The 17,969-nt window shown below is 51.9% G+C and overlaps 1 protein-coding gene across 1 annotated transcript; it reads left to right on the top strand.

The window, feature by feature from the left end:
• The first annotated feature begins 7,194 nt into the window (after positions 1–7,194).
• Positions 7,195–17,173, top strand: KIF18B (kinesin family member 18B). The gene is given in 15 exon segments (XM_032396574.1): positions 7,195–7,571; positions 8,182–8,339; positions 8,622–8,726; positions 8,899–9,009; positions 9,091–9,288; positions 9,446–9,622; positions 10,205–10,279; positions 10,420–10,520; positions 11,015–11,168; positions 11,515–11,642; positions 14,208–14,411; positions 14,604–15,176; positions 16,111–16,200; positions 16,696–16,799; positions 17,025–17,173. Coding segments are annotated over 15 exon segments (2,595 nt in total). The 5' UTR covers positions 7,195–7,252; the 3' UTR covers positions 17,123–17,173.
• Positions 17,174–17,969: the final 796 nt, after the last annotated feature.

Below are 17,969 nucleotides of genomic sequence, written 5' to 3'. Positions count from 1 at the left end.
TCATTTAAAATCTCCCCATTAAACAAAACAAAAAAACCACACATGAAACTCCACCAGAAGTTTATAAGCAATTGGAAGAAATTATTCTAATCTTACACAAACTCTCCCTTAAAAAAAGAGAAAACAGTTCCAGTCTATTTTGCGATACCAATAATCAGACAAAGAAAGTTACCAGCCAATCTTCCTTTATAAATGTAGTTGTGAAAATCTCAAATAAAATATTAGCAATCAGAAGCTAGCAATATATATATATAAATATATATCATGACCTTTTATCTCAGGAATATGAAAATGGCTTAAGATTACAAAATCTAATACAATTTACAGATTAAAGGAGAAAATATATCCCATTAGGCGCAGAAATAGAATTCAATAAAATTCAGTACCCATCCATGAATTTTTAAAAATTTGGTAAACTAGGGGCACCTGGGTGGCTCAGTTGGTTGAATGTCTGGCTCTTGATTTCAGCTCAGGTCATGATCTCAGGGTCATGAGATTGATCCCCGCCTCAGGCTCCAAGTGGAGTCTGCTTGAGATTCTTTCCCTCTGGCCCTGCTCACTCACGCGCTCTCTCTCTCTCTCAAAATAAATAAATAAAATCTTTAAGGGGTGCCTGGGTGGCTCAGTTGGTTAAGCGCCTGCCTTCAGCTCAGGTCATGATCCCAGGGTCCTGGAATGGAGCTCTGTGTCGGGCCCCCTGCTCAGCAAGGAGCCACCTTCTCCCTCTCCCTCTGCCGCTCCCCCTGCTTGTGCTCACTCACTCTTTCTCTCAAATAAATAAATAAATAAAATCTTTAAAAAAATTTTTTTGGTAAACTAGAAATAGAGGTAAATTTCCTTAAACCAACAGAAAGTGAAATAACAGGAGCATCCCCTATGCAATTAGGAAAAAGATAAGATTGTTTACTATTGTTGCCGCCATTCAAGGTTGTACTGGAGGTCCTAGCTAGAACCATAAGACAGGAGAAAGAAATACAAATAAAGTTAGAAAGAAATAAACAAAATTATCATCAGTTACAGCCTTATGATTGTCTATTTAAAAAGCAAAAGAATACAGCTCCTTCCTCAGAACGACACCCATAGAAAGAACCAGTGGTCTTTGGATAGTGCCCTGTGGGTGCTAAAGTAAGGGGAGGTAGGAATTGCAAAAGCCAGGCTACAGGGCAGAATAGCCTAGGACGACTGATGAGTAATGTCTCTGGTGACAGTCAGAACAAGGTCAGGTTCTGGCCTTGCTACTTACCATCCCTGTGACAAGTTCCTTCCTGAGCCTCAGTTTCCCTTGTAGAGTAGGATCGTAACAATTGTATCAGCAACTACAGAATGAGATTGTTGTAGAAGTTAAATGACACCATTTGTAAAGCAGTTAGCATAGTGCCTGATGCATAGTTATGTGCTCAATAAATGGTAGCTATAATAGTAATTATTTTTAAACTTTTGGATTCAGACCCTGCTCTTCTCTGGCTTTTATTCATTCCTAGGACAAACACCATACAGCATCTACCGTGTGCTGGATCTGGTGCCTAGTTATCTGGGGTGCACAGACTACATCAGAAGGGGGTCCTGCTCTCTTGAAGCTTGAGGACAAGAAACACACACATGTGAGAGATGTAAGGGAGTGAGGAAGGGGGCTGCAGCAACCCCTATGAAAACAGAACATCCACCTTCACCTTCCCAGCTCCCAATGTCTGCAGGCAGATCCCAAGTCCTCAGAAATTCTCCAGGGCCTTCTAGGGAGGTGGGGCTTGTTCAGCCTGTCCCTAAGAGAGTGGGCAGAGGAGCCTACCCCGAAAACAACTGAATCTCGGCTTCCCAGCCCCAGCTCAGCAGCGAACTAGCCTCTGAGTTTTAATGAGCTGCCCTGAGTTAGAAACAGGACGTGACTGTGGCTGGCTCAGACCCTGAAGATCTTATTAAAGAATCATCTCCCTTGTACTTTGGGCTGAAATGCTCTTTCCAACCGGGGATCAAAGCAAACTTGACAAAAGTTCTCTCATTAATCTCCCCATCCCCCTGGGGTGGGAGCAGATCGGTAGCTGTTCTCTCTGGCTCTCAAAGCGGGGAAGCTGAGGTGACATTGACGTGGTGTGGCTGGTGGAAAGAGCTCCTCACCGGTCAGATGCAGAGCCGACACCAGGACCCAGGCGTCCCAGCTGCAGCCCTGCCAAGGGTCACCCTACCCACCCCCCCCCCCCGTGCCCCCAGTGCAGTCTCAGGAAGAAGGAAAACATCTCATTAGGCAAACAGTCTGCCTCACTGGCCCTCAGGAGGCGGAGAGGAGAGGACTGTAAAGGTTACACGCACTCCGTTGCCAGTGCCCTTTTTAATTTCCTGCTTAGAATGTTAGGCGGCTCTATGGCTCCTCAGCTCAAACCCTCCCCGTGGGGAGCTTGGCACTGCCATTAAGCCAGACAGCGTAGACCTGGATGCTGGGGCCAGGCACCCTCCGCCCTCACTTCCCTGGGTACAAGAGTGGGGCTCCCTGGGGGCAGGAATGCAAAGATGGGAGACAGGAACTCTCTCCGGGTGTTGAAAATTAGGTGCAGTCCATATATCTGAAAGTGTTTGCAGAATACGTAATGCCAGTTACATAAAAGGGATTATAATTATCATACAAACATATGGGAATACTACAACAATGTGATCATGAGGATGTAATATATAATATCATTATAAGGCAGAGTAGAGCAGGTTCTGCAGTCAGACTGCCTGGGTTGGAACCAAGCTCCATCACTTACTAGCCTTGGGATCTTGGGAAAGTTGCTTACCCCTCTCTGTCTCAATTTTCTCGTTGAAAAATGAGTCTAATAATAGTATCTGTCTTGGGGGATTGCGATGGAGCTGAAAAGGAGATGGTACGCATAAGGTGCTTAAAACAGCCCCTGCCATAGAGAGCACTTAGCTCTTCTGTTTATTATCGCAATCCGATGGCTGGGACAGGGAAAGAAATACGCAATGTAACAAGATGATTATTGGTTGATATCTTTCCCTTATTCTGCTTGAGGAAGAAATTAAGACGTGTGGGGGTAGGGGACAAGAGTTTCAAATCAGCTCAATTCTGCCTCATTCTCAAAGGAAAACACGAGTTACTTACTGGAGTATTAGGGAGAAATCTCACTTTTCTTTGCTGAATGACCTGGGTCCTATCAGTGGGACCTAATCTTTCCCGGGAAAACATTCATCTATTCATATCCCTCAGAAACAGCCCCTGTTCCTTAGCGCTGTTAATATATCCCAAGAGTTGGGCTGAACTTTTCCAGGATAGCCATGACTCCTGCATTCCAGAAATTCCATCTCTACCCTTGGTAGGCTGGCTTGAAAGAGAAATGAAAAAAGCAGGGAGAGAGGTGTGAGGGGGATACAAGAGGGAATAGATAAATGTTTGGAAATATTACCGGGTCAACATTAGGAAATCTGTCTATGTCACCCCCTGTATTAACAGATTAAAGGATGGAGCACCTGGCTGGCTCAGTCAGTGGAGCATGGGACTCTTGATCTCAGGGTTGAGAGTTTGAGCCCCACATTGGGTATAGAGCCTACAAAAAACAAAAAGAAAAACAACCCCCCCCCAAAAAAACAGATTAAAGGAGAAGCACTGTTATCATCTCAGCCCGTGCCAAAAAAGCATTTGATAAAATTTAATGCCCATTCCTAATGGGCAGTGGAGGGTAGGGAACTAAATAAAGAAGAGCTAAAAATAGAAAGTAACTGTCATTATTTGCAAACTATATCATCATTTAATTGAAAAATCTAAGCGAATCAATGACAATCTATTAGAGAGATCAGTAATGTGGCCAGATACAAGATCTGCATCCAGAAAGCAGTTGCTTTCCTATATTCTGGCAAACAAAAAAATGAATTAGAAAATGTAATTTTACTTATTTTTTATTTTTATTTATTTTTTAAAGATTTTATTTTTTTTAAGATTTATTTATTTTATTTTGAGAGAGAGCATGTGTGTGTGTGTGTGTGTGAGAGAGAGAGAGAGAGAGAGAGCAGGGGGAGGGGCAGAGGGAGAGGAGAATCCCAAGCAGACATGCTGCTAAGCAGGGAGCCTGACACAGGGCTCAACCCTGAGATCACAGCCTGAGCCAAAGTCAAGAGTCAGACACTCAACCAACTGAGCCACCCAGGCGCCCCATTAAAGATTTAAATTTTAAGTAATCTCTACAGCCAGTGCGGGGCTCGAACCCACAGCCCTGAGATTAAGAGTCACACGTTCCACTGACTGAGCCCGCCAGGCTCCCCTGAAAATGCAATTTTAACAAAGGGCCTATTCACAATATAATAAAGACTAGACAATAACCAGTAATAAACCTATCAAGAAATAGACAAAACTCATGTGAGGAAAGCTATGAAATTTTACTGAGGATTATAAAGTGAATAATGAAAAGAGATACAATGTTCCTAGATAGAAAGGCTTGATATTATAAAGATGTCAGTTGTCCTCATATTAATTTATAAATTCAAAATAATCCTAATTAAAATCTTAAGCAGGTTTTTTTCACAGAATTCTGTAAGCTGATTCCAAAATCATATGCAAGACCAGATGCCCAAGAACAGTCAAGAAAAAGAACAAGGTGATGTGTAATAGAACTACAGCAAGTTCCTGCAAAAGGAACATATCAGTAGAGAAGAATGGAGCGCCCAGAAATAAATTCATGTTCATATGAGAATTTAGTTTTGTTAAATGTGCCATTTGAAACGGGTAGAGAAAGAACGCATTTTAATAAAAGATAAAATCGATGGGGTGCCTGGGTGGCTCAGTCGGTTAAGCGGCTGCCTTCAGCTCAGGTCATGATCCCAGGGTTCTGGGATCAAGCCCCGCATCGGGCTCCCTGCTCAGTGGGGAGCTTGCTTCTCCCTCTCCCTCTGCCTGCTGCTCTGCCTACTTGTGCTCTCGATCTCTCTGTCAAATAAATAAAATCTTTAAAAAAATAAATAAAATAAATGATATAATTGCTTATCATTTGGAAAGAAAAGATATTTAGAAACCTCATTCATAAAAAAATGAATTCCATCTGGATAAAGACCTAAATGTAAGAAAGAAAAAGTGTCAGACAGAAATATAAGAAAATTACCTTGGGGAAGGAATGTCTTCTTAAATATGACATAAGAATCATAAAAGAGAAGGTTGACACATTTAGCCATTTAAAAATGGAAAACTTCAGTATGGCCAGGGTAGGATTTTTTCCCAAGAATGCATGGTTGGTTTGATGCCAAAAATAATATCAAAAAGTTTACCACATGAACAAAATAAAGGAGAAAAAAAAAACAAAACCCACATAAACATGTCAGGAGATGCTGAAAGCTCATTAAATAAAATTCTAGACATTCCTGATAACAAGTCTAAGTTAAATAAGAGTGGAGGAAATTCCTATGATGATAATTAACTATTTGTCCAAAATTAATTTCTAATTAGTGAAGCACTAACGCCAGTTCCTTTAAGATCAAGAGCAAGACAGGATGCCCATTATCATTATTCAACATTGTTTTGGAAGTTCTAGGGAGTGCAATACATAAGAAATAAAACAGTTGGTATAACCATGGAGAAGAAAAGGTAAAAAAAGAAGGGTTTTTTTTTTTTCCCCTGATATATAATTGTGTACTCAGAAAACCCAATAAGCTTTAATAAAAAAACAATTGGAATTAATCAGGAAGTTTAAGGGTGGTGGGTCGAAGGCAAATGTATAATTATCAATTGTGTTTCTCCATACTAGCAATCAGTATGGAAATGGGGAAAGGTGCTCTGTTCATAAGAGCAATTAAACTACTTGGAAATTATATTAAAAAGACAATTACAGAACCTATCTAAAGAGATGAAAAACTATAAAATCTTAGGAGGCGCCTGGGGGGCTCCGTCCTTAAGCATCTGCCTTTGGCTCAGGTCACGATTCCAGGTCCTGGGATCGAGCCCCACATCGGGCTCCCTGCTTGGCGGGAAGCCTGCTTCTCCCTCTCCCACTCCCCCTGCTTGTGTTCCCTCTCTCGCTGTCTCTCTCTGTCGAATAAATAAATAAAATCTTAAAAAAAACTATAAAATCTTAGGGACATAAGAAATATCTAAATAAATAAAAGGCGAATAGACATGTTCTAGCATGAAGTTTTTTATTTTTTTATTTTTTTATTTTTTTTTTAAGATTTTATTCATTTATTTGACAGAGAGAGACACAGCGAGAGAGGGAACACAAGCAGGGGAAGTGGGAGAGGGAGAACCAGGCTTCCCGTGGAGCAGGGAGCCCAACGCGGGGCTCGATCCCAGGATCCTGGGATCATGACCTGAGCCGAAGGCAGACGCTTAACGATTGAGCCACCCAGGCGCCCCAAAGAATGATTTATTTATTTTGGCGGGGAGGGGCAGAGGGAGAGGGAGAGAGAATCCCAAGCAGACTCCGCACTGAGTGTGGAGCCTGACATGGGGCTCAATCCCATGACCCTAAAATCATGACCCGAGCCAACATCAAGAGTCGGCCGCCTAACCGACTGAGGCACCTAGGCACCCTGCGTGAAAAGTTTTAATATAAAATAAATATGTAAACAATACTATTCTGCTTGTAATTCCAATAGGGTGGGAGGGGGTGGTGTTCTGGGTTGGGGATAGAATTGATAACATTTTCTTAAAGGCAAATAGAACAATAAATGCCCGAAAATAGTTAAGAAAATTATGAGAAAGAGGGGCACCTGGGTGGCTCAGTCGTTAAGCGTCTGACTTCGGCTCAGGTCGTGATCCCAGGGTCCTGGGATTGAGCCCCGCATCGGGCTCCCTGCTCTGCGGGAAGCCTGCTTCTCCCTCTCCCTCTCCCCCTGCTTGTGCTCCCTCTCTCGCTGTGTCTCTCTCTGTCAAATAAATAAATAAAATCTTAAAAAAAGAAAAAGAAAATTATGAGAAAGAAAGACTAACGGTGGTGGTTGGGAGGGGAGGCGGTTCTTGTCTCACTGGATAAGAAGCATACTGTCAAGGACTGGAACAGAAAGAGTGGCACAGGAGTAGACAGATCAGTGGAACATAATAGCCCAGCCATTCGCCTCTGGAAAAATTCAAGTCATCTGGATATGACAAAGGTGGCATTTCGAGTGAGAAAGAGATTTGTTAATAATAATATTCTTATTCTCTTGAGGTATCACATGGAGATCGGCTGTTGGGGAGGGAGTGGGAGAAGGTTCTTGAACGCTAGGTAGGCTGAGGGCGCACCGCGTCACGGCTGGGGTCAGATCGGTCCTCCTCTCTGTTGTGTGTCCCCCAGGTGTCGCCATGGTGACGCTGGTGGAGGACAGCAAGGTGCGGGTGGTGGTGCGGGTCCGGCCCCCCACACTGCGGGAGCTGGAGAGTCAGCGGCGGCCTGTGGTTCAGGTGGTGGATGAGCGGGTGCTGGTGTTTGACCCTGAGGAGCCCGACAGGGGCTTCCTTGGCCTGAAGTGGGGCAGCACCCATGATGGCCCCAAGAAGAAGGGCAAAGACCTGACGTTTGTCTTTGACCGGGTCTTTGGTGAGGCGGCCACCCAACAGGACGTGTTCCAGCACACCACCCACAGCGTTCTGGACAGCTTCCTCCAGGGCTACAACTGCTCAGGTGAGAGCCGGGCAGGGAGGAGGCAAAGCCCCGCTGGGAGCGGCCCTGCCTCCCTGCTTCCCTCTGAGGGCTTCATGCGTCACGTCCCGTGCCCTCCTTCCCCTCAGCTGGGCACTTGCTGACGAGGGTGCTGGCCCTTTCGTTCTCCCGTGTATGACACACCCTCCTGGGCTCTAGAAGCGGATCACACAGATGTGGTTCCCGTCTTCCTGATGCTTGTATTCTAGAGGGGGGAGAAGATACTAATCACAAATCACCCCCACAAATGTGTGACTGTAAACTGAGGTCAGTGATATGAGGGACAGAACGGCAGGCCTTCGTCAGAGGAAGCTGCCTAGCCTGGAGAAGGCTCCCCCGGGGGAGGGAGAAGCTCCCTCAGGCCCCCGGAATCCACAGGCCCACGGGGAGCCAGGCCAGAGGCACGGGGCACTGCAAAGCTGCAGTGTGAATGCGGTGGGATGCGAGTGGGTAGGAGCCTTGGAACCGCGCACAGGAAGGCAAAGGAAGGGGCTTGGGGAGAAGGGGGGGCTGAGCTGGGTGGCACATGGGGACCCCTAGGGAAGGCGGATCCGGCCCTGCTGCCACCCTCCCCCGACTCTGTCCTCCACAGTGTTTGCCTATGGGGCCACGGGGGCTGGGAAGACACACACCATGCTGGGAAGAGAGGGGGACCCCGGCATCATGTACCTGACGACCATGGAACTCTACAGGCGGCTTGAGGCCCACCAGGAGGAGAAGCGGTTCGAGGTGCTCATCAGCTACCAGGAGGTAGGGCTGGTCCCTCCCAGGTGTGGGCGGCCCCACTCCTCATTCTCAGCACCCCTGAAGATGCGGGGAGGAGAGGAGAGCGGGCAGAGAGGGTGGGAGGAAGTAGGCGTCCGGGCCCGCTGAGAGCCCAGGGGTCCAGATGAGGCTCTGAGAGAGCCTGCGTTGGGACCAAGCATGCCTGTCCTGCTCTCACCGCGTACCATTGTCCTGCAGAGGGCCACCCCTATGCTTCCCTGTCTGCACCTCAGCCCTCGCCCGGCCTCTTGCCTCCTTTCTCCTCAGGTGTACAATGAGCAGATCCACGACCTCCTGGAGCCCAAGGGGCCCCTTGCCATCCGGGAGGACCCTGACAAGGGCGTGGTGGTGCAAGGACTCTCCTTCCACCAGGTGAGAGATTGGGCCCGGGTGGCAGGAGCAGTGTTGGTTCCCAGGGTTCTCTCACCAGGCAGTTTGGGGGTGCCCTGGATCCAGGGGTGGTTCTGAAGAGCAGCTCTTCCGGTTGGGGGAAAAGCCCTGGCTGGGGATACCAGAGTGCCCTGCCCGGGCATCTCCTCTGCAGCCCACCTCAGCTGAGCAGCTGCTGGAGCTGCTGACCAGGGGGAACCGCAACCGCACGCAGCACCCGACCGACGCCAACGCAACTTCGTCCCGCTCCCACGCCATCTTCCAGGTGAGAGCAGTCGCGGGTCAGAGCCTGAAGCTGGGGCTCCTGATGCCCGGCACCCCCTCACCCTTGCTGTCTGCCCCCCAGATCTTCGTGAAGCAGCAGGACCGGGTTCCAGGCCTGACTCAGGCCCTTCGAGTGGCCAAGATGAGCCTGATTGACCTGGCCGGTTCGGAGCGGGCCTCCAGCACCCATGCGAAGGGGGAGCGCCTGCGGGAGGGTGCCAACATCAACCGTTCCCTGCTGGCCCTCATCAATGTCCTCAATGCTCTGGCCGACGCGAAGGTAAAACTGCACAGACCCAGGGGCCTGCCCAAGACAGCAACTGAGTGCCCGAAGCCTGCAGTCCTTCCCTCCAGCCCTGGGCCAACGGCCACCGGGTCTCAGCCTGGATCTGTCTGGTCCAGCCACCTCCTCCCATGCCCTCTTGCTGTCGCCCCAGGGCCGCAAGACTCACGTGCCCTACCGGGACAGCAAGCTGACCCGTCTGCTCAAGGACTCCATCGGGGGCAACTGCCACACGGTCATGATCGCTACCGTCAGCCCCTCCAGTTTGACCTACGAGGACACCTACAACACCCTCAAGTATGCCGACCGCGCCAAGGAGATCAAGCTCGCGGTGTGTGCCGGCCAGAAATGGCCAACCTGGTGTGGGGGACAGGAGGAGGAAGGGACAGGACCCACACAGCGTCCTCCGATACCTGGAGCAAACATTCCCCCAAGGCAGAGGGAAGAAGTTCCCTAGCCTCCGTCATCAGGGAAATTCTTTGTGATAGAAGCGACGCAGCCCCCATCCTTGGGAAGACTCCAGCTCGGGGGGCGGGGGGGGAGGCAGGACAGTCTCCAGACTTGACAAAAAGAGTAAGATATCATAGCAGTGGGCTGCCTGGGTGGGGCAGAATCGTCTCAAGAGGGTGACAACAGAAGGGGGTGGCCAAGCGCTGGCTAGTGAGAGTTGCCCTGGTCTAGGGAGGGTGTATTGGTCAGGGAGTCAGGGGTCTTGGGTTCAAAAGCATCCTTCCGCCTCTTGCTGTGGTGTCAGGCAAGCCACTCACTGCCCTTCCCCAGTCTGTTCCCCCTCGGGAGGGTGAGTCTAGGGAATGTGAGGGAAGTGCCTCGCACGGTGCCTGGCCATTGGAAGTGGTTGCCAAAAGCCGCGGTGAATGAACCCACGAAACTCTCCCCTGTGCCGCCATCTCAGCTTAAGAGCAACGTGATCAGCCTGGACTGTCACATCAGCCAATATGCCACCATCTGTCAGCAGCTGCAGGCTGAGGTGAGGAGCCCGCCTGGAGAGCGTGACCGGGAGGCAGGGCGCCCGGCTCAGGGACAGGAGAGCCGGAGACGAGCCGTGGGGCGCGGCCAGGGCTCTGCGCCCACCTGGGACTCTGAGGGGCTGCGTTGCTTTGATTGCAGGTGGCTGCCCTGAGGGAGAAGCTCCAAGTATATGAGGCGAGAGCCGGGGCCCCACCACAGGACCTCCCGAAATCCCCCAAATCGGGCCCTTCCCAGCAACTGTGAGTCCTGCAGCCATGCTTGCCCCTTCAGCTCAGCAGGGAAAGCCCGCCTTCTCCAGCTCTGTGCTGCCCCCCGGGGTCCGGGCTTCCCAGCCCATGTCCAACACACTGATTGTCACTCTCGGTGACACTCTAGGTGACAAGACACTGATTGTCACTGCTAGTTGCTCTCATGTGACACAGTGCATTCTAGACAGTAACATCAAAATAGAAAAAAATCCTCCATGTCAGATGAGGACGTGACACTCCCAGCCCATGTAAGCAGCATATACTACTTAAAGGAAGGTGTAGTTAAGGGGGAGGCATCATTGTTTCCTAAACCAGGAAATCACCAACTCCTCCCACCCTCTGCTACTGCCCCCTTGTTACCCAAGCTGGGCCCTATACCACCTCGTGCCACAGAGACCCTGCCCCTCCCTGCTTTCCCACCTCTCACCCCCCGCTCCTGTCCGCCCTAGGCTTCCCAGCTGCCCCTCACCATCCCGCCTTTCCAGCCAGCCCTGCACCCCAGAGCTCCGCCCAGGGTCTGCCGTCCTTCAAGAGGAGAGCCTGGGGCTAGAGACGCAGGTAGGGAGGGTCGTGGAAGGGAACTCTCCAGACCAGGAGCTGCCCCAAGAGGATAAGGACAAAGGCCCAGTGGAGGAGGAGGTAGGACTTGGAGGTGGTAGAATGTTGGAGGCAAGGCCCTCCCCAACTCGTAGACTCCCTTCAGTTCTGGGTTCCCTACCTGGATGTCTTGCATCTTAGTCATTAGGGGGCTTTCAGATCCTGTGCAGGAAGGGGAACTCCTCTGTGTCTGCAGTGAGGGGCAAACCTGTTACCAGAAGGAAAGCGGGGAGGAGGGTGGGGCCTGGGAAAGAGATTCTCAACTAGGACCCAGTCAGTCCAAGAGCCATCATTCCCACTCTTGGAGGAGGAAAAGATTTTAAGATCTGCTTATGTAGGGGAGGGTGGTCATCCTGGGCCCTCTAACTGTGACTTCCTTCCTCCTTAGGTTCCAATCCAGGTACCAGAGCAGACCCTCAGACACTCACTGCCAAGGTCCCCTGGCCTGAGCCTGCAGCCCAAGCCAGATGTGGGCTGCCTCTCACCACAGAACTTGGACAGGGACCATTCTAAGCAGTAGGTGTCTTCTTCTCTGGGGTTCAAGATGGGAGGTGATGGGTTCCATCCTCCTGGGGTAGGAGCTGGTGTTAAGTACATCGAAAAAGCTCTGGTTCTGCCCTAGTTAAGAGCTGCATCTTCTTTTCCTCAACATCGTCCCTTATCTGCTTTCAATGAACTGGAGATTATCACCTACTCTGTCTACTTACTGTCCTTTCTATTCTTCCACATAACTGGCAAGCAAAACACCCAATTCCATCCCAAATTTGGCTCGCAAGCCCCGAGTTAGCACGGGGCTGCCCAGGCTAGTGCTTTGCCTCCCGGTCTGGGGGCTGAGCTGCCTGTCCTCTGCAGGGAGGAACCAAGCAGCCAAGAGAAGTTGGGTGGCAGGCTGAGGAAGGGACCGCCCTCCCGAGCCAGGTGTTTATCATGTGTCTTCACCAACAGATTATGGCCATTTCTTCTCAGAAGTAAATACAGACCACCACCCAAAGCCAAAGAGAAATGGATTCTGGATCCTTCTTTCTGTGCTTAATAGAGAGGTGCTGCTAGTATGTTTTCCCTTGGCCCCTAGAACATAAATCCCCTGCCACTTAGCTTTGCTGCTGCCGGGCCCACTCTTGCCTCCCCAGCACGCTTCACACTAGGCAGTATATTTAAAGCTTCCGGACAGAAGGGCCTGTTTAATTTTATTTCTTGTTGGGGAGTGTCTGTTCCCGACTCAGCAAAAATGTTGCAGCCTGAATAATCAGCAGCTCATTATCTGTCTCCTGCTGCTGACTCCCCGGGGCTCTGGAGTGGCAGGGATGCACTGGCAGGATGTCCCCTTGGCCCCAGGGCTCCCACCGATGAGTCAGGGTCTCTGTGCCCTGGTGTCCCCCCCGTTGTGAGGACAGAGGACACCAGGGTTCTCGTTCCCGCTTTGCCTCTGGTTTTGTGGTCCCTGGCAAGATGCTTCAGTCTTAGCTATGATTTGGGGATTATAGTCTTCATTCTCCCTACTTCTTAGAGCTAATAATAGATACTAATAAAATGTGACAGAAGACCCCATGTATCAGGGGCTGCAGAACATGCTAGATCATCTCCATACTTGGAGACACCCTAACAATCAGATAATGGAAAATCATTTCTCTTTGGCTTTAGACTTCAGAATCTTTAGACCACTGGGGCACTGAGTGGATCTTAGATTTTCCAGTTCAGTGGATTTTTCAGAATTTTTTTAGCTACAAAGTCCTTTCTTCAAATGGAATCTTATGCTGAAGTTTAATATGTAGAACAGATAAAGCAGAGCAACTCCATTTTCAATGTCCTCTGATGGGTTTCTTGAAACCTAATTTGGAAACCCCTGGTATAGACCCGCTCCCCGTTTGCCAGATTGGGTCCTGAGGCGTTCGTCCAGGGCCACACGGCCAGAGGGACAGGGCGAGGCCTGGGTCACCCGACATCCAGGCCACTGCCTTTCTCCCTAGACACCTACTTCTCTCAGTGGTCTAATCTTCTTATAATGTGTGGCTCAGGCAGACATCGAATGAGTTTCTGCTATGTCCTTTTTAATTTATATCCTGCCTTCTTTCAGAGAGGCCTGGAGGCTGCTTTATAAAATAAGTTTGGATTCCCTGAGCACACACTGAAGGCAGAGGAGGGGGCTCAGGGATGTCCAGGCAGGTAGCGCTACCTGAGGATAAATTATTGGCCATGAAAAATCCCCACCGAGATAATTGTGTTCATTCTTTTATCATAGGTGTGCCTCACAGGAAGGAAATTTGCTTTATTAGAATCTAAATTTATACCATCAATAATCGCATTACCCTCATAATTCCCTTTAAATAGCCCCTCGGTGCATGTGAAGTGTGCATTGATTCACACGGGCTCTTTCGGGATCCCAGCTGCTAAGTAGGGAGTGCAGACTGCGTGCGATTTTGAGGGGCCTCTCAGAACCAGGACCGACACGGCCTATCTCATTCCATCTCCTCTTGCCCTCGCAAGGTCGATGTTTTCATTTTACAGAAAATAATTAATCTTACAATGCTTCTTATGTGTCAGGTGCTCTTTAAATACTGTATATATCAAATAATTCATTTCATCTTCCCACAACCCTAAGACGTGGGTGCATTGGTTTTCCCCATTTTAAGGATGTGGAGACTGAGGTTAAGGAGTGCAGGATCACACAGCGGGAAGTGTCGGAGCCTGGATTTGAGCCGGCAGGCTGACTGGAGCCTAGCTCTTCCCTGCTGCTACCTTTCGTTGCCCCTTGGGTCAACGAACTTACTCAAGATCACAGTGCCAGTGATTGGCAGGGCTGAGAGGAGACGCAGACCTTCTGGTCCGAGGCCATTTAGTGCCCTTTCTGTACTTCCCAGGTCCCTCTCTTTGTTGGGGGGCATATTTAGGGATGAAGCCCCCCCCCCACCTTACTTGTGGCCGTCTCTGCCGGCCTCGGGCTTCAGCAGGGGCCTGGCAGAGCAGGAACTGCAGTTGGGAAGGCGGAGTGAGGCACGGCAGGAGGGGGCCGGGGGGGCCGCCCTCGCGTGCTCCTCACCGCACCTGGAGCAACGGGGCCGGGTCCCCTTCCCTCTCCTCCAGGTTGGCCCTGAAGATGCTGTGCCTGGCACGGCGACAGCAGTCCCTGCTTCAAGCGGCCAAGCTGCTGACCCCCGACATGATCGCAGAGTTTGAGACCCTGCAACAGCTGGTCCAGGAGGGAAAAGCTGAACCAGGAGCAAAGGCCTCAGGCGCACCTGGCCCAGCCAGGGAGGCACCTCTGGAGCCGTGTCCCAAGTCAGGTGAGTCTCGCCCCTGCTCTGTCTCTAGCAGTGCCCTCTCGAAGGCCCAGCTGGCGCCCAGGGGCGGCTGGGGCCTCCGATGCTGGGTCATGCTGTGGTACACAGGACTCGCGGCCCACCTGTGGAGTTAGGGGCTCCTGCGTGTCTCCCGTGTCTCTCTCCTGAAATTCTCCAGATTCGCCTTCCTTCTGGCCAGTCCCTGATCTCCCCTCAGCACCCGCCTTCTCTGTGCCCCAGATTCTCCAGGCTATTCTGGCCCCGTGACCCGGACCATGGCAAGGCGACTGAGTGGCCTCATGCACACCCTGGGGGTCCTACCAGGGCCCGACTGCACCCCAGCCCAGGTATCCCGGCGGCCCACAGAGAAGAAGAGGAGGAGGAGACCAAGCCCCTCGGAGCCTGACAGCCCCCCAGCCCCAAAGCCGGGGACCAAGCGCCAGCGCCAGTCCTTCCTGCCCTGCCTGAGGAGGGGGTCCCTGCCCGAGGCTCAGCCTTCACTCGGGCCCACCCCCCCCAAAGGGGGAAAGGCCTCCTCCTCGTCCTGCCACTCCCCTCGCGTCTGCCCAGCCACAGTCATCAGAAGCCGGGTGCCCCTGGGCCCCTCTGCTGTGCAGAACTGCTCCACCCCTCTGGCCCTGCCTGCTCGGGACCTCAACACCACTTTTGATCTCTCGGAGGAGGCCCCCTTGAAGCTGGGTTTCCACGAATGTGCTGGCTGGGAGAATGCCCCCCAGGAGCTGAACAGGCTGGATCAGCCCTTCATCCCCAGGTGGGTCTCCCAGCCTCCCTCCCAGCCCTCCAGGCAGGGGCTCCCTGGGGTCAGCGAGGGACAGAGGTGCTGCTAAGAGGAGTGGAAGCCGGCCTGACTCTCGGAGCCATGCTTGCTGTCTCCTTCCCTTCGGCCTGACCGGTGTCAGTCCCCAGGCCCGGGAGGGCTGCCCCTCTTAGGGGCCCTGCCTTGTCTCCAAAGCCGCCAGCTCTGGGTGGTTTGTGACATGCCCACGAGTGGCTAACAGGACCTCCCCCCCCACCTCAGGGAGGGTCAGCAGGAGCAGGAATAAGGAGGGGGCCTAGTCTTCTCTATTCCTCTGCATCACTCACACCCTCTGGCCCAGGCTTAGTTTCACGTCCCACTGAGAAATGCATATTTCTGCCATTTCCACCCCAGATTTTACCCTCCAGTCCAGCATCTGGAACTGGGAAGGGGAGCCTCGGAAAACTTTATTCAGCATTTTTCGGTGAGAAGATGAAGCTCTCACCTTCGCCTTCCACCCACCTGCCAGGGTAGGGGAACAGTGACCAGCTCAGGACAGTCCAAGGCCAAGAACAATCAGCAGACTGACTGTACTTGTGAGGCCGAGGGCAGCAGGCTGCCCACCGCACCCCCGGCCCCTCCTACGGCCTAAACCACCTCTCAGTAACAAGCTCACAGCTGGGCAGGTGGAAGGGTCAAATCGTTTGAACTCCAGTTCCCTGAATGTTCCAGAAACTGACATCTGGATGTTCTCCCAGAACAAGACTGTCACTCAGCTGTCAGCCCAGGCCGAGTGAGGCAGGGAGAGGAATCCACCTCTAAGTAGGAAGAAACCTCAGAGGTCATCTTGTCCAACCTCCCCACCCGCCAAGCTGGGGGCTGGAGGGAGGAGGTGCCCTTTTCTGGTTCCCTCCTGATCTGCCTCCTTTCACCTTCCTCCCTCTCGCAGTGGACCTGAGTCCCTGTTCACCATGAAAGGCCCCAAACCAACATCTTCCTTCCCTGGGACCTCAGCCCGCAAGAAGAGGCGAGCTGCCAGGTGAGGCTGGGGCGGTAGACCGGGAGAGAGAGCTTTCCCCAGCGCAGTGGGCACTGAGCTAGCTACAGCCTCAGCTGTGGCTCTGGACCCCTCGGGGCAGGTAGCAGGGGTCTCATGAGCAGGGCCAGCATCGGGTTCCCGGACTGAAGGAGGTTCCTTTGGCCCTTGCTAGTACAGGATTATACCAGAGGGAACAGTATCTCCCTTCTTCAGTGGGGCGGACTTGAGGGGGACATTCCTTGAGGGGGACATTCGGTGTTCACTGGTTAAACTGGGGGACAGACCACTCACCCCTCACCTCTACTTCCCTCCCACACCCCACTAAGCTCCCTCCCCACTGCTTCTCCTGCCCTCAGATCTGGCCTTGGTGCTTAGCCTCACCCTGCTCTCACGGCTTCGTTTCGGCTTAGTTTCGAGCTGTTGTCCCTACCCCTACCTGTATCCCCAGGCATGACTGTGACCTTCCTACCTTCCATCCTCCCTTCCCTCCCTCAGTTCCTCAGTCTCCCGCTCACTGGGAGTGGCCCGAGGTCGCAGCCGCATCGCGCGCCTCCCCAGCAGTACCTTGAAGAGAGCAGCTGGGCCCCTCGCGATCCCAGGTGACTGGCACTGGGGACCGGGATGGTCGGGGCCCCGATGGCAGATGAAGACAGGAAGTAGGAGGGGAGAGGGTGGGCCAAGACCCAGGTGAAAGGAGGGCCTGGGGTATTTCCCAGCATCGCAGGGACCCTGATGAGAGAGGTGGGGGAGGGGTGAGGGAGGGGAGCAGCGGGACAGAGCCTCACTGTCTTCCTCCCTGCCTGCCCCAGCCAACTGGCCTGCAGAGCCCCCTTCCAGTCCCCGCTGCCCTGGCAACCGGCAGGAACTGATGGGGATTGGGGGAGCCCTGTCATCTGGGAGCTGTGTCGCCAAGGTGTCCTGACCCAGCGGCCCCTCATGGTCCCCAGAACTGCCTGCACCAGGAGCCTGGCTCGGAGCAGTTAATGCCAACACCCTCTTCCTTTATTAACATTCGTCGCCAGCCATTCATCCTGCTACCTGCCCTCTTTATCAATCGCTTGTTGTACTCAGCTTCTCAGCATGTATATATTCATCTCGAGTGGTAACATTTTAAAGGTGCAGCCATTGGGGCGCCTGGGTGGCTCAGTCATTAAGCGTCTGCCTTCAGCTCAGGTCATGATCCTGGGGTCCTGGGATCAAGCCCCGCATGGGGCTCCCTGCTCAGCGGAGAGCCTGCTTCTCCCTCTCCCTCTGCCTGCCACTCCCCCTGCTTGTGCTCTCTCTCTCTGTGTCCAATAAATAAATAAAATCTTTTAAAAAATAAAGAAAAGAAAAAAGAAAAAAAATAAAGGTGCAGCCATCATACCCCCCTTCCCCCAGTTCACAATGCTCTCCATGCAAGCAGGTGGCTTTGGGGGTCTTTGCTCCCCACCTCCCATCTGACAGAGGGCTCTGTGCACTCATGGCCTCTGTGCAGTGCGGAAGGGATGGGGACGTGGCGGGGGCTCCCAGCTCGACTCTCCCTGGTTGATGAGAGAGGGAGGCACCTTCAGCCTCATCCCTGCAGCCTGGAGCAGGGGCCCCAGCCCCCGGCCACCATCCTGGTGATGATGCAGATGATAGTAGTGTCTTGATTTCCAAATGAAGACAGCTTTATTGTTTTTGCCCTATTGTGAGCAGGATGCATACTCTGTGTAAAAAGAAGTATAAAGAAGAAAGGGACATTCAGCTTTAATGCTCCCACCTGGATGTCAGCGCTGTTAATACTC

The sequence above is a fragment of the Phoca vitulina genome, unplaced genomic scaffold, assembly GCF_004348235.1.
Source record: "Phoca vitulina isolate PV1807 unplaced genomic scaffold, GSC_HSeal_1.0 scaffold92, whole genome shotgun sequence".
NCBI lineage: Eukaryota > Metazoa > Chordata > Mammalia > Carnivora > Phocidae > Phoca > Phoca vitulina.
The sequence above is the reverse complement of the archived record's forward strand: the minus strand, read 5'-3'. Positions and strand labels throughout refer to the sequence as shown.